This window comes from Anas acuta, chromosome 2, assembly GCF_963932015.1.
Source record: "Anas acuta chromosome 2, bAnaAcu1.1, whole genome shotgun sequence".
Lineage (NCBI taxonomy): Eukaryota > Metazoa > Chordata > Aves > Anseriformes > Anatidae > Anas > Anas acuta.
The window spans coordinates 15,977,420-16,003,935 of NC_088980.1; the positions used below are offsets into that span (position 1 = coordinate 15,977,420).

At 38.3% G+C, this 26,516-nt stretch overlaps 1 protein-coding gene across 7 annotated transcripts in view; it reads left to right on the forward strand.

The window, feature by feature from the left end:
• ZNF438 (zinc finger protein 438) overlaps positions 1-26,516 on the forward strand; it is a 46,973-nt gene that overhangs the window by 15,001 nt on the left and 5,456 nt on the right. For 3 of the 7 annotated variants that reach the window (XM_068673592.1, XM_068673595.1, XM_068673594.1), the window contains exons 4-5: positions 13,265-13,321; positions 21,967-22,071. The exons of 1 other annotated variant lie outside the window; for it this stretch is intronic. In XM_068673592.1, coding sequence (XP_068529693.1) covers positions 13,294-13,321; positions 21,967-22,071 — 133 coding nt within the window. In that variant the 5' untranslated portion in view covers positions 13,265-13,293. Of the gene's footprint in view, positions 1-5,978; positions 6,104-13,264; positions 13,322-21,966; positions 22,072-26,516 lie in introns of all 7 variants that reach the window. 3 more of the 7 variants (XM_068673593.1, XM_068673597.1, XM_068673596.1) reach the window with 3 other exon arrangements.

Here is a 26,516-nt window from a genome sequence, read left to right on the forward strand (position 1 = left end):
GCTTTATTTGGATGCAATATTATGCTTGTAACTCAGATAATCAGAAGTTTTCCCAGTAGCAGAGTGACTGACAAGTATGGTGAATGCATAACTGGGTTTGAGCTCAGTGCAGTTATACTTGGAAGAAAAAAATAAAGGTAATAAATGCTAGCAGTTCCAGCCCTTTTCTTATTTTTTCTCATACATACCAAAGCCTGTGCATTACTACATAAATAGAAGTTAGACCAGTTGGTGTTTGTGTTAACTGTGCTGCTAAGCCAGTGAAGTTTAAGATGAGTGTATTTTAATGGAAATGTCTCCTTAATTGTTATTGGGAAGTATTCTTGAGCATGACGGTGTAGTTATAACTGGAATGCAGTCAGTATGCTGCCCAGTTCTTAACTGCTTTGTCATTTAATGACTTTGTCATGTAATGAATTTGCTGATCTAAAATCTGATGGCTATCAGATACTCATGTTTTTGTTGTGGAGCTCAGAGGTTCTTACCCATGTATTACTTAAATACAGATTCTGGCATAAAGTATTGATACAGCAGTCACATATATGAATACTGTATTTTGCAGGGGTGGGGGCCATGGAGCATCAAGTGAGTATAACTAAACAGGCCAAAGGTACTGCTGCTACCTTGAAATTCAACCATTTCCCATTTATCACTGCCTTTATTTGATCTCCAGGTACCTGAGATTTCATAGGAAACTTCATCTGAAGAGTGCTCGCTTAACACGTGCTCTTGGGTATGTGTTAAACGCATGGCAGGAGTTCTGGGCATCCTGTGCAGCAAGGTGGTGCTTTTGGTTAAAGCCTTTTTCAAAACAGCTTGCTTTTGACTTTATGTTATGAAAACACAGGTGGACTCAGCTGAAAGTGAGTACAACTGCACTGAGGCAAGCTTGCTTGCTGTCTAATAGGATGTAGAGACCTTCTTTCCTTTTTCCTGTTTAATTTCACTCCTACTCAGATGAAGACAGTGAGGAATTGCATGTTGTATTGTAATTAAAGGTAACCTGTTTTGAATTTACTTTGTGAAGTGCTTAGATTGTACTGGATGTGGCTCTCTATTAGAAATTTCACCTTTGCAGTAGAAAATTCCCTCAGTAGTGATGAATTTTCTTTGAAAAGAATGTGGTTTCAGAGTCCTATGCAAATTACATCCTGCTTTTTGTGCAGAAGACAAGTTAAAGGACGTGCACTTGTGATGTTGATCTTGTGTGGTCCTCTCTGTGTGTGCATGTTGATCTTCTAGTGGTTTAACTTAAAGAAAACTTTGATTTAGATGTCTCCAATGTGCTGGAGGCCAAGTGATGCACGTGGTTGTGCTGCAGGGAGGAACTGGGCCTAATCTGAGTGTGTTTAGTGAGGAGAAAAGGTGTGTTTGGTTTTATCAAGCTATAATAAAATTAAGGAATAATTTACCACTGATGCTCAAAATGAGTGACAGACTCTGCCAGTTCCCTTGGATTTACCCTGGTTCAGAAGATGCCATGTCCATTGATGGGAGAATCTCGGAACACTGGAAAAAAAACAAAACATAACTGTCTTTCAAAGACTCATGGAATGGTTTGGGTTGGAAGGGAGGGACCTTAAAGATCACGTAATTCTAAAGCCCATGCCCTGGCAAGGACTCTTCCCACCAGAGCAGGTTGCTCGAAGCCACATCCAGCCTGGCCTTGAACACCTCCAGGGATGACAGGGGGTAGGGTGGAATTGGATGATCTTTAAGGTCCCTTCCAACCCACCCCTTTCTATGATTATATCTATAAAGTATCTGTACGATACTTTAAACTCTGATGAAACTTAGAGACACTGAACATCACTATCAAAGTTTGAATTTGGCCATAACATGGAAGTTAGTCCCACTATCCAAAAATAAAAAAATAAAAAATTACCCTAAGCAGGTAGAAGTTCAGTTTCATAACTTGAAATGATTTAGGTAGTGTAGGTGTTCCACAGATAGCATGATTTTTGTGAGAAATGGTTGAAAATGTACTGGTTGTTACACCACAAAAGCCTAGTTGCTTTAAAATCTTGGTCATACTTAATTGTTTTTCTCTTGAAGTACTAATTCAGCTTGGTCTTGCTTAGTTTGAGATTAAACTGAGTGAGTTAGGAATACAAATATCCTTAGGAACAGAAGGCAGAACTGGAGGCCCGTAGAGAAAGAAGAATGTTCCCAGGGTTAGCACAGTCTGAGCACCACAGCTGGTTGTTGGACGGTAGCCAGGAATAATTTTGACATGTTTATTTCCCTTTTTTTTTTTTTTCATCCATGAGCATGTTTGGGGGACACTTCATTAAGGACGTCCCATAGCCTTTGAAGCTTTGTGCCTTTAAAGTTTTTCAATCAACAAACAGGGCGACAGATATAGAAATGAAAATGATATTGGCGACGGCTATTTGCACAATAAAATCAACATAAGATAAGTGAATGAAGGCAGTGAAGCAGGGCAGGTTAGAATTCAATTTATTCTTTTGCGTGTTTATCTGCGTGAAGGTTTTTTGTAATGAGCAGGCATATTTCATCAGTAAGTAACGTGCTGACAGACGGTTATAAATCCCACAAAAAAGATATTTAAGTAATTCATAGAACATGCTTATGCTTTGTCTGCAAAGCTTGTCCTGCACGCTACGTGGCAAGTGGCTCACCAGTTTGAACAACAGATGCTGTTCTGTGCTGCTCCTGGATGCTAATCAATCACACAATATCACCAAATCTGGATAAGCCCGTGGAAGATTTTCTAGTTGGTATTAGGAAATGTGTTTATACCACATTGTCTAAAAAATATACTGTTTCATGCTCTAAAAATAAACACCAATACCCTTTGGCCCAGCAGTTGCTTTGTCAGTCGGATCAGACCTTTGGGAGCTTGAAACGAGGGAATTGGGGCGTTCCAGGCAGGAGAATCCTTCAAAGTGGTGCGTCCTTTCCCAGAAGAGGAGATGGATATGACTGAGCAAAGAATGCAGGCAGAACAGCTGAACTTCGCTGCTGGGGTCTGTATGTAGCGGTTTGGGTACAGCAGCAGGGAGGGAGGGTGCTGCTGCCTCTGCTGTGCTCAGCACACAGCTGGGAGGTTGCTTCTCTTGCTGTGATCTTCACCAGGGTTCTGCAGCTGTATCCAGTTCTTCAGCTGTGGAAGTTGAACTGGCCCTTAAATTTGCACAATAACTTTGAATAAATCGATTGTGTGTTGGGAATTCTTTTTTCAACAACAACGAATTATGCAGTGCTCTTTAATGCTATGCTGGATCCAGCTGGGATGGAGTTAAGTTTCTTCAGAGCAGCCTGTACGGGGCTGTGGTTTAAATCTGTGACCAAAACAACGCTGCCAACACAGCCGTGTTTTCGCATCAAGGCCTTCTCTGTTTCTCACACTGCCCTCCCAGTGAGTTGAGTGGAGAGGACACAACTGGGCAGATGACCCAAACTGGGCAGAGAGATACTCCATGCCATGTAACATCATGCTGAGCAATGAAAAGGGGGAAAAAGGGGAGCTTAGGGAGGCTGCCATCTGCTCAGGAACTGGCTGGGTGTCAATCCACCCATAGGAGGTGGCAAGTGATTGCTTTTGCATCCCTTGTGTTGCTCTGTATCCTTCTCATTCCACTTCTTCACTTATTAAACGTTTTTTATCCCAACCCAGAAGTTTTCTTGCTTTTATTCTTCCTTTCCTCTTACTCGGTCCTACCAGCTGAGGAGGAAGTGAGTGCCTACTGGGATTAACCCAAAACAGGTGCTTCTCACAGAATTTATATACAACACAACCTTTTAATTTTGCATTAAATTTGGAACCGTGAGTTTTGAGAGGGTGTTTCACTGCGCTTGTTCTAACTTGTAAACTTAATGTTGGATTCTTCCAATACAGAATAGCTTATAATATGCTGAGGAAACAGAAAAGGGGGAATTCACATAGCATTAAGTTGCTTGTGCCAGTCATCAGGTGTGGTCTGTTAAGTCCTTCTTTCTGGTGAATGGCTTTTGGGAAACATAGGTTATAATTCCTGGTTGGACAGCATTTTTAATGTTCTGCATCATTAAGAAAATCCAGCGATTATATTTGCATCTCTGGTTTTGGAAGTGTGTGGTGTTAAAGTCTAGGAGGCACTCAGCTCTCCAGAAAAAAAGGTCCTTAACCCCGAAGCACAGTCTAGGTTAGCAATGTTGTAGACAAAGTTTGGGGTGGAATCAGCGTAGCATGAAAGCAGTTGAAGCAGTTCTTAGTACAACACCTGATCAGTTACCTGGGTTGTTTTTCAGTGCAGTGCAATCTGCAAGGACCAGCTGTGCCTCCTTCAAAATAAGAAACCAAATTTTCCAGTACATAATTTTTACTAAAAGCTTTTTTGTTGAGTAAGACTATAAGACCTAGAAGTGTGTAGAATGTAGCCCGCTTCGGTGATAAGGTGAGCCCTCTAAAACAACCAAATCTCTTAAAAGTGATTAGCTGCTAGGCAATTTGAATTTTACCATGCTGGTGATATGTACATACCACCTTGGCCTAGGTAATCTGTTGCCTGATCAGACCCAGGTTTGCCTTCTCCATTTGTCTTCTTTTCCACATAATGGTATGCTCCTTCTATTTTTCTTTTTTTCCTAGCTCTGGAACACTTGTTTTGTGTAAGTCTGCAAATGAGACACGCTGAAGTTGCTCTTAAAAAATGCAGTGTATTTTCTGTGTGGGGGATGTTGCATAAACATTATAAATGATTTTGTCAGGTAGGGAAGGTAGCTCTCTGAATGAAGCTGTCTAGCTGACTTTTTTTTTTTAAAGAAACTCTGTAATGAAAATTCTTACAGAAACAACTGTAAATGAGGCTCACTTTATATACACATAACGCCATGGCAGAAGTTAGTACTATTCAGCTCTGGAGCTGTCAAGACAGATATAACTCCATTATTTGAGTCAGAATTGCAAAGGCATTTCACCTTGCAAAGTTAGGAGTGGTGTTTTGCTTGCTGAATTTTTGCCGGCTGTAGGTTATCTGTCCTCTAAGGAGAGCACTGACAACATCTCCAGACTGTAACTAACAAACCCCCTGTACAGAATCCTTCCTGAATGGCACAACAAGTTATATTCAGGATTCAGGGCGGTGTCCAAAGGACCCAAAATACCACAGTCAAAATAGAAGTGTTTAAGGATTGATTGTTTCTTATTGAGTCCTTGCCTAATTTGAGGGCCAGCTGTGATTCTAAGACTTTCACGACATGTTTCAAGCTCCAGTCAGTCAGATTGTGCAGGTGAATGTGCTACGCTCAGGTCTTAATCCATGAGCTATTAATGGAATTTTATGGCTTTGCTATCTGAGACATTCAAATACGTTTTGACTGCGCGAGTCCATTCCGAGGTATCAAATACCTCCAAAATATGTCAACACAATATGGGAACACAACACAATATGGGAACACAACACTTGCTCTCCTTGCTCTGTAATGCTGAAAGTTACGGCTCTGGTTGGTTATTTCTGTAATCTAAATTGATAATTAACAACATCCTAAAACTGAGGTTTCACCAGAAAAGTGTTACTAAGCTACCAGTAATAGTTTATTCCTCCACTGTCAAAACTGAGTAGGGGGGGGGGAGGGGGATGTCAAGAAAGTAGTATGCGGTTCAGTTTCTCTTTCTTGCATTTAGTAATCTTTAATTATTTTTGTTAGTACTTTCGTCCCACATTAACCTCGTTCTGCTCTTTGAAATAACCTGTTTATCTTTAGTGTACCAGTAAATAAAAAAAGTGTACGTGGCACTATTAGGAAGTTTCTTGTCTCTTTGCCGCTCATAAAGTCAAATTCTATTTAATCCTTCAACATAGAGTGAAATGCAGGAATTTTTGAGTACCTTTACAGCTAATTCTGAAGGGTGGTGAAAGCCTTGGAGCAGGAATTGCTGGAACCATCTGCCTTACATACATAGGCTCAGTGTTACCGTAATTTTCAGGTCATCCTTTGTGGTCAAGTGGTAAATGTCATTTAATTTCTGAAAGGCACCTGTTGAGCTGGAGGTTTGCAAGACTCATCGGGACAAAGCCCTAACCTCAGCGCTGACCCTGCCTTGAGCAGGGAGCCAGACTGGGTGACCTGCCGGGGCCCTGCCAGCCCGGATCATCCTGTGAGTACCTCTGTGCACAATGACACGTGTTTGTCTGGCCCTACATAAGCTGTGCCCCGACTGTAACGCAGTCCCTGTTTAGCAGTTGTCATATTGTTTATCTGAAAAGAAAGCAAAGGTACTGCAACAAATGCATAGTGGAAAATAAATGATGTGTTCTGTGCTTATTTGGCCAAAACAGTCGTTAATTGTGAGCATCAATAAAGTCAAAAAGTCTCACAGTTTAATCAGTCATTGCAAGCTGTGTTTGTGGCTGAAAAATCATAATGGTGTACTGCAGTTCCACCATGAGTGATGTTACAAATTAATAACAGAACAGTGAGATACATAGATCCTGTCTCAGGAAACTGCATTATTGAGAACTGTGGCAAAACATCTTCGAGATTTGGACCAAAACAATAAATGGATACTTAGTTAAGGGCTAGGATAACACAGGGGGAAGCGGTAGAAGAAGGAATTGCTCAGTTTGAATTTTAAAGTAAACTCTGGAGTACTCATGGCCAAGTAAGAGTGTTAGATGTTTGTCTCTCTTGATTAAAAAAAAAAATAATAATGATAATTTGAATGTAAATTGTTAGAAATACTGACAGTGTAGATTTCATGTACTAACTTGCAAAAATGAGTTTTTCCAAGACTATTGTTTCCAGCTGCCCTCAGAATCAAGAACAAAGTGTACTGGGTTTTACTGATTCATCACTTCATATTTATTTCCATAACAGTAAGATCCAGGGCTACTTTAAAATCAGAAGCCTTAACTTTATAATAGACCATTATAGCAAAGGTGTCTCTCTACATACAGACTGCAGTTCACAGTGTCCAAAGCAATACTACTGAGAAGTTATTTACTAATGAAAATATAAAAAGGCAATCTGTGGAAATTTAGAGGAAAACGAAGTGTTATTTCTTGATGTTCTATGAATCGTCTCATGCTATATCATTGCTATTATTGCATAATAGCAACCTTGCTGTTCTTTGCTCTTTTTAATTTTTCAGAATGCTGTTTTTTCAAATGGAAGATTGGGTAATTTGCAGGCGTAAAGACTGTTCAGCTACAATTTATCCTGTCCACATTTCATAAAATGATGAACCGATATTGCTCCTTCATCCAATTGATATTGCTATCTTCTCCCATGCACACTTTTGAGAAACTTTTGTAATAATTTTTCTCAGGTCCCTGAGCTTGCTCTCTTGGAGATGGTTATAATTGCAAAATAAGAATTATTGTGACTGCTGAGCTGTGTGCAACAGTAAAAAAAAATAAAAAATAAGAAATTAAATAAAATCATGGAGTGTCCTTGTTGCCAGCAGTGTATGCGCTAGTCTTTATTCGTGCAACTGAATAAGAAGTTGGTTTGAAAAGATTTCTCTCCTCAAGGAAAACAGTCACCTTCCTTTGCTTTTTCTTTTAAGCCAAAAGATGTAGCTGAAAGCTGAAGATGCACTATATCGTTTTGTAAGTAAGCTTTTATTATCAACACGATATTATTGAAAGTAGCATGGAACCTGTTGTGTAGGCACGGTTCCACCCTGACAGATGGGCATAATGCAGGCGTGCCAGAAAACCATTATATAGACCACGTAACAGGGTATGAAGGGAAGAATTTTTGTCCAGGCATTCGGTGCATGTAAGGCTTGAAGTTGCGGAAACGTGCTCAGACTGGCCCATCACACAGGATGATCAAAAATTTAAAAATAGCCTGGGATTAAGTTCTGATGGGTTCGTACTGGGAAAAATGACCAGTTGCAGTGAGGCTTCTGTTTCTTTTTGGCTGTCTGCTGAAGTCACCGAATGGTCCCAGCCAAAAGAATTCTGCTACAGACACACATTTCTCCCTGATTAATTACCTAGGTATGGAAACATAAGCAGTGTGTAATTTCTCTTGTAAGAAAGCTGCTGGTTTAGTGTGTGTATATCTCTTTGGATATATAGTCGTAGGATGAGGAGCTACTGATGTAGGATGAAATCCTGTTGTGAAAACACAGTTAAAATAGAAAATTTTGAATAAGAACAGGTAAGACTTCTGTGATGAAGACTTGGATAGTGAAATGCAGAACGTTTTTGCAGGTTTTCAGAAATGCAAATAACCTATTGCCTAGCTATTGTCATTTTGGCCTTTTTTCTCTTTTAAACAAATTGGCTTAATGCCTTGCATTTGATTTATAAAGTAGCCAAGCACTGTAGGCTTTTGGCAAAAACAGTTGCTTGAACAAATGCCTTTGTGTGTTACACCAGTCAAGTGTTGTGTGTGTCATTTTTATTTCCTCAGTGTTTTTGTCATATTTCATAGCTTCAATGGTTTAATCTTACTTCAGGTCTAATTCAACCTTTAAATACTTACAGATGTTGCTAGATTTCCTGGAAGCTATTACTAATTCATACTTTCTGGGGAACTTGGTTTCTAAAAAGTTTCTAAATTTTGGGAAATAATGATTGAATGGAACTGTCATTTACAAGATGGCACAGTATGGGAAAGAACAGGTGTGAAAAATGAAGTGAATGAAATTGATTTTTAAATATAATTTGACATTTCATGGGCTTCTGTTAGGAGAACATGTTTCCTAAACTGTGTTAAATATTTAATTTTTTCTTTTTGGCTAAATGTTTTCCTTCTGAAATGAAATTACATAATATTATTTAACTAATGCTTCTTTACAAATTTTAATTTAAAAACTAGGCATGTAATTAAGCTTAATATGAAATTATAAGATTTGAGTTAATGCTTTCTTCTGGTACCTGAACTAATGTTCAGTGCATCAGAAGGTATAGTCATCATCGAGAAGCTTTGTTCTTTTAACAAAAGGTACCAAAAATAAATTCAGTTAGGGTCACAGCGGTTTAGTTTAATACTGTTATGATAATAAGTACTGTAATTACTTTCAGATAGTTCTCCCTTCCCAGAGGATGAGATTTTTAGTTTTGATGCCTGCTTAAAGCATGAGAATGACAGTAAAATTAATGTCATAACCTTTACAGCCTATTTATCATTTTCTCTCTAGTATCCTAAAGGATTTTGTGTAACATCTAAAATAAATGTCCCAGTATGGACAAGCATCAAATTAGGTTAATTGGGTTCACCTGATATTCAGAGCCAGTGTGTCTATCAGGACACCAATTTCATATAAAAGACCTGTGGGTATCTTTCTGTGAAGATTACTTTTAAATTATTACACGCTCTGTTTCCTTTGATTGCTAAAGACCAATTTACAGGGTAGTTCTAAGATTTTTTTTTTCAGTTTATTTGATATTTTTGTTTCTTCTGGTATCTATCTTTTCTTTCTATGGTAACGTAAGGAGTAGTAAGTAGCTTGATAGCTTATTTTGTGGCATGAAATTTTTCAATTCTGTCCAACTTTAACTCCGCTTGCTTGAAAATCTTGGTAGTAGATTTTTATCTCTGACCCATCCACAGCAGATTCCAAAGGAACAATGTTGAGCTTTGGAGTGCTGCAGTTGGATTATTTTTATATTGTCCTATTGTAGGGTTACAAGCTGAAAAAAACAGATCTTAAGATTATATAGAATTTTAAATTTTATCATGGGGTTAGGTGGGGTAAAATTGATGGTAATGCCACGTAGAAATACTCAATATCACCTTCTGTATTTGAAAAGAACTGGTATTGGAATCGTATGAGTGCTATAAAGTCCATTAATAAACAAGGAAGACTGTAAGAATGATTTTAATTTCATTATTCCCTAAAAGCAATGGGATATCCTGAAGCAGTGGCCAACATACAACCTGTTTGGGACGTACAAGTGTAAAATAGATACAAAATTCAGTTAATACGTCTGTTTTTAAAGGTTAGCTCTTTTTTGAACATCAACATGTGTTGTAGGGGAGGTAGGCGTTGCAAGGTAGACTTGTAAGCAAATGAAAAAAAGTTCTGCTGAGGCCAGGTATCGGTAGCTGTGCAAATGTCGTGTCCTGAAATTTCTGAACTGTTCATTCAGAATTCCAGAGCATTTTGATACAGCAGGATACATGTAGGGCACCGCCAGATGTGTTTAGACATTGAGTAGCTGTTAAACATTTTGCAACCTGACTGAAAAATGTCAGAAACTGTCAATAAGAGAGGAACATTTATGTATTTATAGTACAGTTCTGGTGGGACTGGTTGCCAGGCTAGCGTTAGTCGGTGATCAGAAAGACGGTATCCCTGCTGGTTCAAAAAATAAAAAATAATGTAATCATGTAAAATCCACGCTGGTCCCTGGAAGTGTTTTCCCATTCCCAGTTTCCATCGGTGTGGCCTGTTCGTTCCTGCAGGTTCAGAGGAGCTTGTGTCGGTGGTAGCAGGGCACCAAACTGCGTCCAGCCGAGCCGAACCCTTCGTGTGCTGCATCTGCCCGAGGAGAGGCTGGCGGCTTAAGCACCACGGACAGAGGCCCGCTGAGCCTCCTGCTCCTCCTGCTCCCACACAGCAGCAGAGCCGCTGCCAGGAGATGCTGGCTGACGGGCAGGAGCTTCTTTGCATGTGTCTCAGCACAGAGGATGTGGGCACCAAAGAGCATCACCTGTTTGCTGTGTGAGAGGTCTCCTCGGAGCAGCCACACTCAGTTTTCTTTCATGCTTTGGTATTGGGCTTCCTAAAAACAGCCTTGGTTTTGCCTCTTCTGTACTTCACTGTTGCCTACAGAGCCATTGTCTATGGCTGGGAACCTCAACGTTTGCGTGGTAGTAAGGAAACATCATCAAGTCTTATTTTTGTTTGGTAATTGCTTCAGAATTGGTATTTACTCTTGTACTTAACCCAAAACAACCTTTTTGTACTTAATCTCAGAAGGGGGCTCTTGAGTGTGCATCTGGAAAGTCCTTTGTGTAGGATCGTGCTGGCTATTAGATTGGCCAGCAAAGTAAGCAAACGCCACGGCCTCACAGCTGGGTCTGCTCACGGGAAATGGTAGGGACGTGTGCTGGTAGGAAGTCCTTGACCCAAACAAACCCCAAAGCTTTTTGAGCTCCGTCAGTGTCAGTGGACTTGTCTGCTAACTTTCCAAAGCCTGCAAGTGCACCAGGAGGACTGGAGTTGTGTACTCTGTGACTCCTGTCTCTTACTCTAACATGCTAGTCATGTTCAGTCAAACCAAACCATGACACAGCTGTTCCAAAAGCCAGAACGTTTTATGACAAAGAAAATCTAAGTAGATAATAACATAATTTTACATTGTAATTATATTACCTTATGTCTTTCATTCTTGACTGTTAAATCACACTGGAAAGAAATAGCCAACTCTTAAGTGACTGAGTGGTCGCTTGATCTAATGCTCTATTATGTCAAAAAACATGTATAAATTATCGTGATAAGAACCAACGTCAACCTCAAGAGAGGTGGCAGCGTAATGTTTGCTTCACAAATGCAAGCTAACATTCATTGTAGCATCCATGGAAGATTCTGCTTATCAGTCAGATACAGGGAATCCTTGCAGTCAGATATTACTCAGAGGGTGGTGAGGCCCTGGCCCAGGCTGCCCAGAGAAGCTGTGGATGCCCCATCCCTGGAGGTGTTCAGGGCCAGGCTGGATGGGGCTTTGGGCAACCTGGGCTGGTGGGAGGTGTCCCTGCCCATGGCTTGCAATTGGATGGGCTTTAATGTCCCTTCCAACCCAAGCCACTCTATGATATTTGAAGGAAAATAGTTGGTTAGTCCTACGTTGTCTGTGCATCTTCAGAGTGTGTTTTAATGTTAGATTTCATGGCGTTTCCTCTTCTGCTTTAACAGGGGTGTTGAGTTACAAGAAACCTCAGTTAGCTGTACCCAGGCTTAAAATCTGGAGAGTGTAAACAGTTCAGAGAAACACTTGGTTTCAAATTCAGGTGTGGTTTGCATGAGGTATAGGCATACTGGGATCCATACTGACACATAATTTTTGAAAACTGATTCCATTGTCCTATTTTTACAGGAACCCAGCCTTTCTCAAGGGGCAAAAAATGCTGATTTCTTTTAAGGGAACTTTTTGTTTTTGCTTTCCAGTTTTATGAATGAACCAGCTTAGCATCTGAAAATGTATTATTATTACTATATAGCAGTAGTTGGCTATTTACTTTTTGGGAGTACAGAACAGAATTGTTGAAGAAAAAGGTATTAATGGCACATAAATGCAGTCTTAGTATGTGTATTGACTTAAATATATTTTGAAAATTAAACTGAAGGCTGAATTAGTACAGAACTGCTGAACACGCGGGTTCTAAGTTTACTTTGTTCAGTTGGATAATCAAAAGATTAGTGTGGAAATGAGTCATTGCTCGTGATCCCTGCGCTTCAGCAGAAGCTGCTAATACCCAGAAATTACCACCATTTGAATAAAGTTCGATCGCTCTAAGATACTTGATCTGCAAGGTAAACATGTAGCATTATTGCTTGAAATATCATGTGTGGTGACATTACATTTGCATTGTGTATTACAGGATGCTAACAGTAACTAACAAATTGTCAATCTTCATGAAAAAAAGAGAGTAGTCAGAAAAATCTGTATACTAAATTAATCAAATTACTTTTCAGTGTTGTTATGCAATGGATTTGTGTTTTCTTCACTGTTTTCTCTGATTATGCTGTGTAAGGCTTGGATGTTGTACAACGCCTGGTATAATGTTAAACATTTCATTGGATAAATGAACGAAATGAAAGTAAGCTTTCACCTGCAAATATTGGCCTTTCACGCCAAATTCAAAACATATTTGCTAGGGCATTCAAGGAGTCTTTTTTTTTTTTAATTGATCCAGAAATGTACTTTCTGTGTCAGAATTAATTTGAGTTGTTGATGCCTTCCACAAGCACTAAATTAAGTATGAAAATGCAAAAGAATGACTGCATTGCTTACATAAAGTTTTCCTTACAGTGGTAAGTTTTCTTCTTTCTGCAGTGCTTTTAAAACTAGTTTGAGACCTCAAAGTAAGAATGCAAGGTTTTCTTTATTTATCACGATAGTAAAGTTCTCTAAATAACATTTAAATAAACCCCAAAACTTATATATATGAAAATAAATAACCTCCTTGCATATGATTTGTTCTCTCTATATTCAAACTGGAGCATGACCCCCCAGAAAAAAGTTTTCTCCAAAATGTATTATTTTTTGCGAGTTTGTTCATACTTTAATATTAGTAATTTTCTTTAGTTTCTAAAAATGTATCAGAACTTCTAAGTATCTCTATTTCTTCTTTCCAGGCACGCTGTCATATCTAGTAGAGGGCATAATGCAGAATCCATTAACTTTTTCTGCAGGTATAGTATACTTCCTATTCCTTTTGAGAAATTAGACATTCGTCATTCAAAATACGGAAGAATAATATCATCGTTAATAAATGCCTAAATAATAGACATAAATGATACCTACTATTCTACCCTGATTTGGGTTGTAAGAAACCAAAGATCTTATGACTAAGCTGTTATAAGTAATACTTAGTGCTTCAAACAATTTTGGTAACTAAGATTGTTTTATTCTTTAAAACATTGCTAATTGCTGTTACTACCTCTAGTTGAAACTTTTAACTATATAACTCTGGTTCTTGTTTGAGCAGAATTAATTATTCAGGTTTTATTACAATTTTTTATCTTTATATGTTTGAAAGTCATTGTTACATTTCACCGTCACACAGTGGGGGTTAGATCTGCGTGCAAATTATGATTTAAAACTAACACATACAAGAAATGATTAACTTATTTTTAGATTCTAAATGTATTTTCTCCAGCATTCCTATCCTTAATATTATTTCTTGTTTTCAACTACGTTTCTTCTATTTTGTCTCTTCAGAAGTCACCTTCTGTTGATGCACATTTCAGTAGAGTTAGTGTCTGGAATTTTTCCCGTGTTATTAATGAGGATATTTGCCCTGCAATATACTGTATATACCCAAGCCTCTAAATAAATGTTTGGCCATAACTATAATTTCCTTTCCCAGTTGTTCTTTGTTGCGGTGCTGATGTTTAAGTATGATTTTTAACTTGATGTCATTTTTATGATGATTCTTAAATGTAAGTGAATGTTTGGTGTTTACGACATCAGCTCTAATGGACCCTTCAGAACCATTTTAGGCTGTCAGTTTGGTTTCCATTGTTGGTACTTACGTTAATGAAGACAAGCACTCTATATTACTTACCTGGAAGCTTGAGCTTTTGCTACCATGAATGCTAATACTTTACCTGTTTTGCAAAGGCTGAGCGTTTTTATGATAATGCAATAATTCTGAGGAAGCTACTCCAGGAGGATGCCATGTGAATTGATCTCTGATGTAGTCCTGTGCCTAATGGGACCATTCTTTCAAGGGAAGCAGTACGTACTGTCATGTAAAGCCATCCAGCCTGCGGTGCAGGGTCTACAACCATGTGTTTGTGACTGAAATCCTTGATTCTAATACTTAAAAGCTTTATTCTTCCTATAAATAAAAGGAATTTGACCCATGTAGTCAATCTGAAAGCTATCTATATGTTGAAGTAATTTCTAAAAAACAGGAGAATTATAGACTGTGAAGCCGTTGGCAGACTTGAAACTGATGAATCATATGCTCCAAGGTTTTTAAAGAAATAAATGTATCCTTTTTTAAAGAAAAACCCACTCCAGTTAGTATCCTGTTACACACTTTCACCCAGAGTGAATGATAAGAGCCATGTTCTAAACTTTGGAAGTGGAGGGTTGTGTTGGAAATTGTAACCAGATCCTAACCAAGAGCTATATCACTGTGAAATTACGATGTTTACAAATATATTAGTATATTTTTTGTATTCTGTGACTATCACTCTTTTTGTCCTTGTATGAAGCATAACCCTTGCTTCTTTAAATGTTATGACACTGAAAATATTGAGGCTATTAACAATTTATAATGATTTATGTGCAACAATAACATCGATACATTTCTTACAAATAAAAGGTTTGAAAATGAATGGCGTTGGAAGTAGAACCTATCCATCAGTTAGTTACATTCAGGATAGCGTTTTTGTCAGCCTTTCTGTACCGTGAGTGCTTGTTATTTTTCAGTTGAGTGTGGAAGTAATGGTTAGTGCAAGTTCTTTGAGTGACAACATAAACCCTTCGCTGCTGCCATTTGTCATGTAATAGCAGGAGTTCTGTCATTTGATACGCACCCCTTCAGGACATGGATTTTCCTTCACTTAAAATAATTGTATAAGGTGCTGATCATGTACACAATGATCAAGTGAAACAGTGCAAAGAGATGCACTTTTCTGAGTAATGATAAATATTTAACTTCTGAGATCTCATAATTGCTAGGAAAAAATTTCAATCATCATGGAAATGTATCCTGTCATTCACACCCATGTTGATGTTTGCTTTTGAGCAAGTGCTGGGGTTTTTTTTATCTTGCTCTGTAATGACACAAAATACTACTGAGCCTTAGAGGACTAAAATGCCTTTGGATGAATGGCTCTGTCAGATTTATAAAATGCTTCCAAATGATTCTAATGTGAAATAATTGTGTATATTGTACAATTATGCAAAATGAAGGATGTCCTGGTTTATCTAGGAACTGATTTAATACTTTTTTTTTTAGCATACATTGAAAGAGTGTGCTAACAGGCTGATGGAGTTTTGCTCCTTATATATGTTTATTTTAATAAAAAAAAAAAATCATCATATTAAGAAGTCATTGTATAGGTTAATACACCATATATCAGTGTTAGTGTGGTCTTTTGGTGCTAGAAGATCTCAAACTTCAATTAACCATGTAAATGTGTTTTCTTAGCATCAACTCTCACTTTGCTGGAACCCCTGCTGCCTTTTTATCATTAACATAAATGCAGGTGCAAATAGCATTTATGCACTTTGATAGAAAGCAGTTGGAGACATTTCACTGTGGGACACGACACTTTCAGATTGTGTACATCTGTTCAAATAATGTATCCAAGCCAGTGACATGAATGCAAGGATAAAAACATCTGCCCCTGAGACCATTTGCCATACAGCAGATGCTTACATCTTTATTTATGCAGATGGTTTGTGTGATGAGCTGAGTAATGATGAAAGCAAGGAAGTTTGACAAAGATTTCAGGGTATTGCTTGGGATGAGAAATATGTTGGTAACAGTGGTTTATTTTCAGATGTCTGTGGAAAAAAAAGAGCATCTGTTATATTTACTGGTGTATTTGGTAACATGGACATATTTAGGGTATTAACTAGATTAAAACAATCACTAAACTATTTTAAAAAACAATTTTGCAGAAGAATTATGCCACAGCTACAGAAGATAGTTTAATTTTAACAGGAAGCCTTAAAGCTTTGCGTTACGATTTTCACACGTTCTCAAGGTTATACAAAACACTGGGTGAAAGGTTGGCACAGTAGAATATTTTGCCATGCTAATAGCACTTTGGAAGGCTGTGTAAAGGCCGTGTGTTACGATTTCGTGACATTTGGGATTTTCAGTAGAAGCCATATTTAGTGTCACAAAATAATTAGATCTGTAGGCTAGCCTACAGGTTTGAAAATCACCCTAGGCTACTTGACATGAGTTGCACACCTAAATAAATAAATAAATGAGACCCCATTGGCTCAGATAAACTTCAGTGCTTACCACAGACTTGCCCAGCTCTAGGGATGGATGGAGGCAGCTTTGTGTTACGTCCGACTCCCTCTGCTGGACTCGTGCAACCAGGGTCTCCTTTTGTTCACAAGAGCCGTCTCGTTGCTTTCAGCACAGTGAGCGCTCCAGCTAAGCATGAACTCAGTTTGGAATTTAATTTGAAATTTCTGCACACAGCAAACGAAGGATGTTGTCTTTGGCCCACGTGCCTAGTGACTACGATCCTGTTTTAATTCCATTGTGTGGTGGCACCCATCAGAAGTGCTTGCTGATGCAGTATCACTTAGCAATGTATTCAGTCAATTCCTTTACAGCACGGCCAGTGTGGGCTGTTGAGAAGCAGTGCTGCCTTACGGAACACAGGAGCTAGGATGGGCAAGCATAGCAATGTCAATAAGCATTGCAATTTGAATTATGCACGTAGGGATTAAAAAAAAAAAAAAGCATTCAGGTGCTGTAATTTAAATATTTTCTGCTACATCCTACTGCCAGAAAGGCCTAGCCACATTCAGGTTCTGGAGCAAGTGATAATGTTGTGTCATGAAAAGTAATGTCTTAGTCAGGAGGACCATTGTCTTCCTGAAGATGTTTGTTTCATTTGCTTTACAGGGCTTGTTTGTCTTTGGGGGGGAAAAAAACAAAACAAAACAAAAAAAACACCTAGAATCCATATCTATTTAAAGGACGTTGGAGATCCTCAAAAGATTAAAACAAAAATAAAGATTAGTGGAATTGATTACAGGTGGCAAAGTTTTGCATATTTCAGCCAAAGCCATAGAGTCATTTTCTGGAGAAATTTTGATTGTGAAAAAAGAAGAGAGGGGACACTTAGACCAAATAAAATCCTTAGAGATTCCCCATTCAGGCAGTTAAATGACTTGGGTCATTTTCAGAAGAAATGAACTGTTTACAAAATCCCTCAGAATCTACTCTCCAACAATCATCTAAGTTTAACGTGTGCTGTATTCTGGTCATTTATTGGGGGAATAATATCTGTTCATACTCTTAAGATTGAAAATAGACCGGGCCCTGTCTGATCATCTTCAGTGAGGGATCACTTTTCAAGGTTTGTAATACAGAAGTCACCATACAGAGTCTTTTAATGTCTCAAGTAATATAAATTTGCTCTACAGGCAATCCATAAGACAAAGTGATAAATTAATCATTTGTATTGTCTTACACAGGGCTGTGTTCAGAAATAAAGGCTCTTGATTTTCACATAAAAATTGATATTCTAAAAAATGAGTAACAATTTCACTCTTGTGCTCTCCATTTGAACATAAGTATTTGGGAAGAAAAAAAAAAGTTTGTGGAATAAGAATCTTAATTCCCTTTCTGAAATCAGAAGTAGGTGTTTTCTGTCCCATGGAGGGAAAGGAGAAGGATTGAGCTCCCAGTAAGAAGATTGATTCTGGTCTCAGCTTATTTGAAAGGGGAGCAAGAGTCTAGTCAGAAGATGTTTCATGACTTATTCATAAAATGGTTTTACTTGACCTTTTTGTGCTGCATAGTTTCTGAAGAATTCTGTCTTCATTTTTTTTTTTTTTTTTTTAATCAGACCTGGTCATTAATGTTTCCTGCACTTAACGAAAAAATAAAGTCTATTAATTACCACTTACATTAGGCATATCGGGATTTTGTCCAGGTTGATGACATCTTGATAGTCATTTTAAAAAGTATTTTACATCTGACATCAACTTCACAATGAGAGTTACTGTTTAGATCTGTATCTTTCTTGACGCTCACTTTCAACTGGCAGTTCTCCCGGAAAGTAATACTTAAAAATCCAGTTAGTCTTCTGAAACTAATGTTTGTGCCCACCTCTTAGAGTACCTAATTAATATTGACAATGCGATTGAAGGTTTATGAATTACGAGTTTATGACCAGTGATTGCATCCCCTCCCTTTATCTGTTTTCTGAACAATTAGTTCCCCCAGGTGGTTGCATCGCTGAAGCCTGGCTTCGCAGATCTACAGGGATGCTATCCTCCATTGAATGTCAGGACTGGGCAAAAAGAACAAAGATAAAACACTGGAACTACATTGCTACCAAAATCATTTCTTTTCTGCTTAACTGAGCCATGGCAGAGCAGCATGGTTGCTGGATAACACGCTCTAGGTTTGACGTGGTTGATTGCTGAAACTAGTTTAGAGGCATATAGAAGCAGAAACACGCTCTCTCTGATGATGTGTGCATGTAACAGCATCTCTCAGAAAAGGTGTTCTCTTCCTGAACAGAGAGGACCCAATGTTTTCATCTTTGGTGTTGGTTTTTGTTTGTTTGTGGTTGAGGAGGCTGGATGCCGTTGCAGCCTGTAGATTTATCCACACAAACCTTATTCCCAAATGCTTATTGCGTTAGAGAGAAAAAGGTATGTGTGATTTTGTCAGCTGCAGATAAAGTTACTACAAATAACAGATGCTTTACGTCTAGCTCTTCATGCCAGTTTTGCTTTCTTGATATGAAAATATTGTGATCTATTTAAAATCTATTAATTATGTTAACCTTAGTATGAAATCTGTAACTTATAAATTGAAAGACTGTTTCAAAAAATATATATATTTAAAGGAAAGCTTTTGAATTTCCCAAACACAGTATGAGAGGTGTTAAAAGAACATACGGATCTGTTAATAAACGGGTTTAAAATTAATTGCAAATGAGTGTTTAAAAATCTCTTACGCATGTTCTGACATTTAGGAAAGACTTCAAGACTTTCTGCCTTTATACAGTAGCACATAAATGGCTTTTTTATAAGAGGTTGTGTTATAAGAGGTTATGTTATAACCTCCTATAACATAAGAGTTATGTTTTTGCCCACGTTTTGCATAAGATGTTGTTTTTGAATATTGATTTACCCAGATGTGGGTTATCAATTTACATTAAAACCCAAAGTTTACCTTAAAGCTGTTGGCCGCTAGCTGTTCCCCACAGAAATATTTTTTTTCTGCAAACTTTAAAAGTTACCTGTGTTGGAATAATACAAAGAGGTAAATGTTCAAGACTGCTACAGAACATTTAAACCCTACAGTGAGAAATCCCAATCTATGAGAAATCCAAAACAATTTTATTAGTATTGTTGCTAATGCTGCTAATACAGCATCTAGATGCAATAATTTTTTGTTTTGTTAACTTTTGGTTAACAGATCTGCTCTGCATGGTTATTGTTTCACATTACACTTTTCCTTAAGGACAGGGGCACAGGGGCTAAGATGCTGGTGAGACTGTATTGGCAGAAAGAAATCGTAAATCATGAAGCAACTCCTATGTGTACATTCAAACACAAAGGAAAACAGTTCTGGGAATACAGAATGGATTACTGCATTTTTCTCCATCCTTTTTCTTTTGGTATAAGTTATGTCAGGTACTAATTTAGTGAAAAGTAGATCTGTTTAAACACTGGCATTTATTGAGATGTGGTTGCTAGTGCAACAAGGATCTCTGTCAGGAGAAAAAAAAGAATGAGGAAACCAGAGAACTTCCCTAAATATGAACCCATGTTCTTGGATCACTACGTGAACTCTGTCCAACATGACTACCACTGTTTATGCCAAAAATCAATTTAGCTTATTCCCACATTTGAAAAATGTTCAATGTCCACGTTAATGAAGTTAATGTCAGAAAATGTTTTTATTTTGCAACTTTATTGCCGAAACACTCTCTTCTGCTGAAGAGAACCTTTTTGCAGGCTATGTAAGGAATCCAGGCAGCCACTACTCTTTGAATTTCTTGAAATGCACTGAAACACATTTGGAAAATAATAAACTCTGCAGAGTTTAAGGCAAAGAAGGCCTTTCTAAATGGCAAAATGCTTAGTGCACAACTAGCAAACTATATGGAAGCTAAAACCAAAAATAATTATATATAGCCCTAAGAGGTCTCATTTCCCCTTCCAGAATTATAACAAGCTCTTTTCATCCTGCTCCTCCTCTGGTATGCCAGGACATGTTTTCTGGATGTGTTTGTACATTCTGTGTCTTAGTTCTTGTGTGAATGATGTACCGTGGTTTTCCAGCCTTGTGTTAGAACACTTAGGTTGTTTATTTTTCTAATTTATTTTAAATTGCATAAAAGGCCTCCTATGTAGACGTAATTATATGACTCATTAAAAATCAAGCACTAAAAGATGAGAAATAGAAGATACAAGATTATCCCCGTGGTTTAAATGCTTCTCCTCTCCAAATCACATGTAACAGTAATGTTCCTTACCCATTTATGCCTGCTTAAAATTCCCTACCACAGCCCGAATCCTTGCCCTAGATGCCTTCCAAATCTTATTTCTAGGTGTCTTCTCCTTTTCCTGCTGCCCCTCTCTAGATTCTAGTTTCTTTCACACTGTGTGAGCCCAGTAATTACGAGCTAATGAGAGAGAGGCCATTTGTTTGTTTACAGCTTTGGGGTTTGGGCCCAAAGCTATAGCTTTAGGAAAAAAAACAAAAAACAAAAAACATCAGCCTGAAGCAGGACCGTGTTCAATAAAAAGGAGTGATTGGAGAAGTTAGGTGCTTGGAGTATCTATTGAACCTATGCCAACAGCTTGCAACTTGGGCTGAAATTGGGCAGTTTTTCGGAAAGATGTGTCAAATGTAAGGTCTTTCTCTAATTCAATATTACTAGAATTTTTAAAAAATGTTCTCGTACCTGGGGATGGCTGACATTCTCTGTTAAAATGAATTTTAATAAAGTATCTGAGGCAAAAATGCATAATGGAACTTTCTACCCAAATGGTCAATATTTGGCAAAGAGAAACAACTGAATGTTGATTCTTACAGAATATTTTGTGTTGGGCTCTCCTGACGTGGGCTTTCCTACCAACCTCCCATCTTACAGGTGTGTAGGGTGATGGTTGGACCAGATGATCGAAGATGATCATTGAAGGTCTTTTCCAACCCTAACAATTCTATGACTCTATGAAGGCCACAATCTGTTTTCTAGAGTGACTGCAGTACTTCTAATCTGTGTAAGACTATGGAAAGTGTCAGTCAGCATAGGATTTAGCCCTTTACGTTTAAAAATCTCAGTAAAGTTACAGAAACTTCATTTTTCTGAGCTTGTTGTTTTGGTACTGTTGACTATTTGCCATGCCACTCAAGCTAAAGCATCCCATCTATTTACCACATCAACCAACTTTACTCCTCTATTCAACTATTGCCTTGTTATTAGCATGCAATATTTTAGATTTTAAAACATTTTTTTGAGGATAGAAAGATGGCAAAGAGCAAGAAGCAGTAGCTTTCTTAATGCACTAACTGAAAGTTAATGTTTTATATTGTCTTTTTTTTCTTTCTTTCTTTCTTGCTGGAATCTATTTATAACTGACTGAAGCACTTTTGCAGGTGGTGTTTTTTTGCATGCTAATCCTGCACAGAAACACTGTGTCCAACAAAGTGTGCTGGGTCAGCCAAAACAAGAAACTTGTGCTGGAAAGACAGTATCCACAGGTATTTAGTGTGTATGGAGATCTGGCGAAATGAGTGATTAACTGGCATTGACAGAAATAAATCTCGGATTGCATTATTGTGTTAGAAAGTGGTTACAAGTTTTTTCTTTCCAAAAGAACAGATATTCTTCCTTTTGAAGTTTGCAAAAGCCTCAGCAATATAAACTCAGATTAAAATGCCACAAATCTTTTTGGTGTGTATTCTGTTTTTCCCGTCATACACAAATGAGGCACACCCCTGAGCAAATGAGGTGGGCTGGCAAAGGTTTTTAAAAGCAATTAACATCCAGTGCACTGTGGAATTCTGTGTAGTGCTGTTAATTCTAAATTCTAGAATTTTGATACTTTCTTAATGTTTGAAGTAGATCAGACTAGGGGGAAAATAGGATTTCTTCTGATGTTTTCTGCAGTGTCTGAGTTCAGCAATGTTGCATGTTGTACATATAGAGAGAACAAATGGAAAAACATGCAGGAAGAAGCAAACTAGGGTGGACTAAAGTAGACCTGAATGACTTGCAAAGGAAAGGGAGCCATGAATGAGCAGCAGCCCCGTGGAAGGGTTTCGTTCCTCCAGAGAACCCTTCCCAGCATGGCTCTACCAGAGACTTTGCTGCATCATTGAATTTTATTGGTGTATCATTGGCCAGTCCTATACAATTTTAAGATAATTTAAAAGTGGGGAAAGCTTATGACATCCTGCAAGTATCAGAGTGATTTGATATTCACATGTATGAGTGTGGTAACCATTAATCTTTCAGCAGAGACTTTTAAAGCAAATGGATTGAATTGCATTTGATTTAACCTCGTACTTAATTATTTAAGTGTCTACCTACTGCTCCAAGTGCATGCCTGCTTGAAAGACTGAAAACACATCAGTTAAAGTGAGCTTCACATCATTCAGATAGTGAATCTAATGTGTTCATTCATTTCCTTTATTCTTAATGAAATTGTTTTGGAGAAAGTATAAAAATTGCTGCCTTCAGTGATGTGCCTGTAGAAGTAATGTGGTCTAAAAGCAAGGTTCATCCTCAAGAATGCCAATGCAGGGCCTCCCTTAGCTGCCAGATCCCCTTCTTAGGTGCAGGACGTGATGTGTCTGTGTAGGAATGGAGGTTCTTCTTGGGCCACAACTGCCAAGTCCTTGTCAAAAAAGAGCCCTTTGAACTGATGGATGTAATTTGGAAGGTGGTGTGGAGCAGAGGTGGGATGACACGGAGAGATGTGTGTTAAGTGTCCAGGTGGTCTGCTCGAACAGTGGCAGCCAGAGCATGTCCCAGTCATTCAAGATCTTCATTGTCAAATATATGAATGACTGTAGTGATTTGTGTCTGAAGGGTATTGTCGAACCTTCTAGCTAAATATAAATGGGAGAAAAAACAGTTCAGGTCACTGGTGACACTTGGATGCTCTGCGTGCATTCAGTAGGACCTCCAGGCTGTGAATCAGCTGGGTCCTTTTTCCTGAGCCAAGGTGCTAAATAATCTTCTATCCCGTCTTCCAATTAGCTTTCTACATGCAAAGTCTTAACAGCCTGAACGATCATCAGACAGCTAGCCTGCATCTAGCCCATCTCTATATTTAGGCACTGGCTAAGCTGTTTAACTACAGCAGCTGTGTGGGATGAGAGGGAAATACAGAGCTGAGTATCCCTTGCATACCAGAGGCACTGCAGTGAATATTTCTGCACTAAACGGTCTAATGTAAACTTGGCAAAAAAAAAAAAAAAAGTAGTCAAGGCTGATACCAAACATGGCCTGCCTGGAAAAAGTATTTATGATAAAATTACACCACTTGGAAAAGGAGCGTTTGTATAAAAATCCCTTTTGAAATAGTCATATCAATGCTCAGCACTATATTAACTGCAGGAGATGAATGTTGATCCAAATGGACCTTGTTTAAAACAACATTTTGTGGTTGATTCTCCTGCTTTCTTGTGGACTACTGAGGAAATACGTATATCCTTAAATAAAAGGGACTTTACTGCCTGAATTTGCAGTAGGCAAGTCAGTGTATTTGAGGAGCATGTACTTATTTTCAAACCCAGTGTAATGCGTTATTACTACAAATATTTCCTAACCACAAACTAAAAGTTCCTGGTGCTGCAGCTGCCGTTTCTGCACCTTCATAGAGGTAGCACGTCCACAGCAATTCTCCATCATTTCCTGAGCACGTGGAGTTTGCTGCTGAAGTCCTGGCTTTGCTGAAAAGTTCATGCAGATCAATGAAATAAATTTTAAAATAAAAAGGGAGAGGCCCAAGCCAAATGTGAAGAGGAAATTGCTCCATCTTGATCATAGTGGCAAGGTAAATAGCTGCTGGTTTGGACAGTCTTTAATATCGGTAAACAGCAAGCATAACCTGGAAAATAAGAGCAGACTATGTCCCTAAAAGAAAAATACACTTGTGTGATCATCTTCCACATTGAGGCCTGTAACTAGCTTTGAAATTCAGGGTCTAGTTTGGTTAATATTTATATTCATACATTTACATAACATTAACCAATGCAGTTTGGCTAATACTTGTATTAATATATTTTGTTATGATACTTCTCAGAAGCTCTTAAAGACGTTGCCTTAAAAGCAGCAAGAAGAAGATACAGAAAAACTCTCAGTGCTGTCTTAGCAGTCAAAAAGATCAGGATTTCTTTATGTATTTGGTGATTGAAGATGAGCAAAACAGATGCGCTTAGTGAAAAACAGCGCATGCTTCTAGCTTTTGGGGAATAAAAGTAGGATGTTTGTGCTTTTTTGGGTTATACAAACTCTAGTCCTGGCTTTATCCCCGTATGTAGGGATCTTTTCATATTTGTGCAGGATTTCATGTGTGCAGTGGGATATCTGGAACTTCGGAACATCTCTACAGGCCTCCAGCAGTATGAAGTGCAGTTGGTGCCCGGTAGTCTCCCTTAATTGGGGGCACCGAGGTGATGTATAATAGACTTGGGTTTTGATGCTGTGGATAGCAATAAAAGGATCAAAGCGCCGCGCTCTGCACAGTTACAGGACGAACATGCTGTAGGTCAGAGACTTTGGAGAAGCATCAGACCCACTGCGGAGGGGCTGGGCCGTTTGTGGGATTGTGCAGCGATCTGGCGTGCCCCGGAGGCGGTGGGTTTACTGCCCATGTGCACGCCATGTGTGCGCACGTGGGTCTGTCCGGGAGTGGTGCTCATGAAATGCGATAGCTCTGTAAGCGGCAGCGTGCGCTGCGAGCGGTGGAAGGGCTGGAAAGAACAGCCAGTATTAAGATAAACTCACTGAGTTTCCAGTGCTGGTGCTAATTCACAGTTACCTCTTTAAGTCTGGAGGAATGTATAAATACACGTATATACGAGGCTTTGAAACAGTAAGGAATACATCTCTATGGAATTATCTCATTGCAGTTATTTTGACATATTCTATTCACATGTGGTTCTTCTCTTATGTATTTTTTAATCCTGAAATTGCCTTCCCAAATTGCATTTATGGCTGGGGTGTATGTGGATGAATTTTTAGAGAGATTGTTGGGTTATTCTTGTTTTTTTCAGAAAGCCTATCCCAGTTTCTGAGAACTGGAAGCATCGGTAATTGAATTTATTTGAGAGTGGGTAATGAGGCTGTTATATGATATGGTAGCAGTTCAGTTTAACTATACACGTATATCAAGTCCTTTTTTACGGTGTGTGTGGAAGGTTAGCATTTATCTCTGCTGCTGAGTGTGGATTAAATCTTACACCTTTTTCCTTTTGTTTTTGTTTTCCTTAATTACCCTCATGTTTTTCTCCACTACAAATATTTGTGACATTTTCCAATGCAAGTAGAAACAGCAAAGAACTGTTTTATAACTTAGATAAATTGCATATTCCAAGAAAAAGAAAAAAAGAAAATAACTTAATACAACAATAGTTCTAGTGTGCAATAAAAACATATGAACAATGTGTGTGATTGGGTTTTTAGCAACGCTAAATCCCAAGTCCTTTTGTACACATTTGAATGCATTATAGCAGTAATTTTTTAACAACTTCATCAGGTAAGCTTTAGTCTGTATCTCATAAAACCCACAAATTCTAAATGTTAAGAAACTTTGCCAGATAGCATGATGCCAGTGAAAAGGTGTGATCGGGCAGGTGCTCAGAAAACTTCTGCATCATGACATGTTTAAATACTGCCCATTTCCAGTCAGCTCTTCCAGATGCATACTGACACCGCGCTAGCTCAGATTTTCCAGGGCAGAAGCAGCTTATAAGCACATACATTCTGAAATGTCACGTAGTTTTTAACCTAGAATGGAAGATACATTTAAAATTAGATTAAGACTTTTTTTTCCATGTGTATATTCACATCACTTCAGGGAGTATTTTTGTTTTGTCCACAGGACTTCTGCAATTCTAAAGTTAATTTATCGGTCATTTAGGTGCTTAATATTTTTAATAAGCTTATATGTAATAGTATCCTTTGTAAGCCGTTT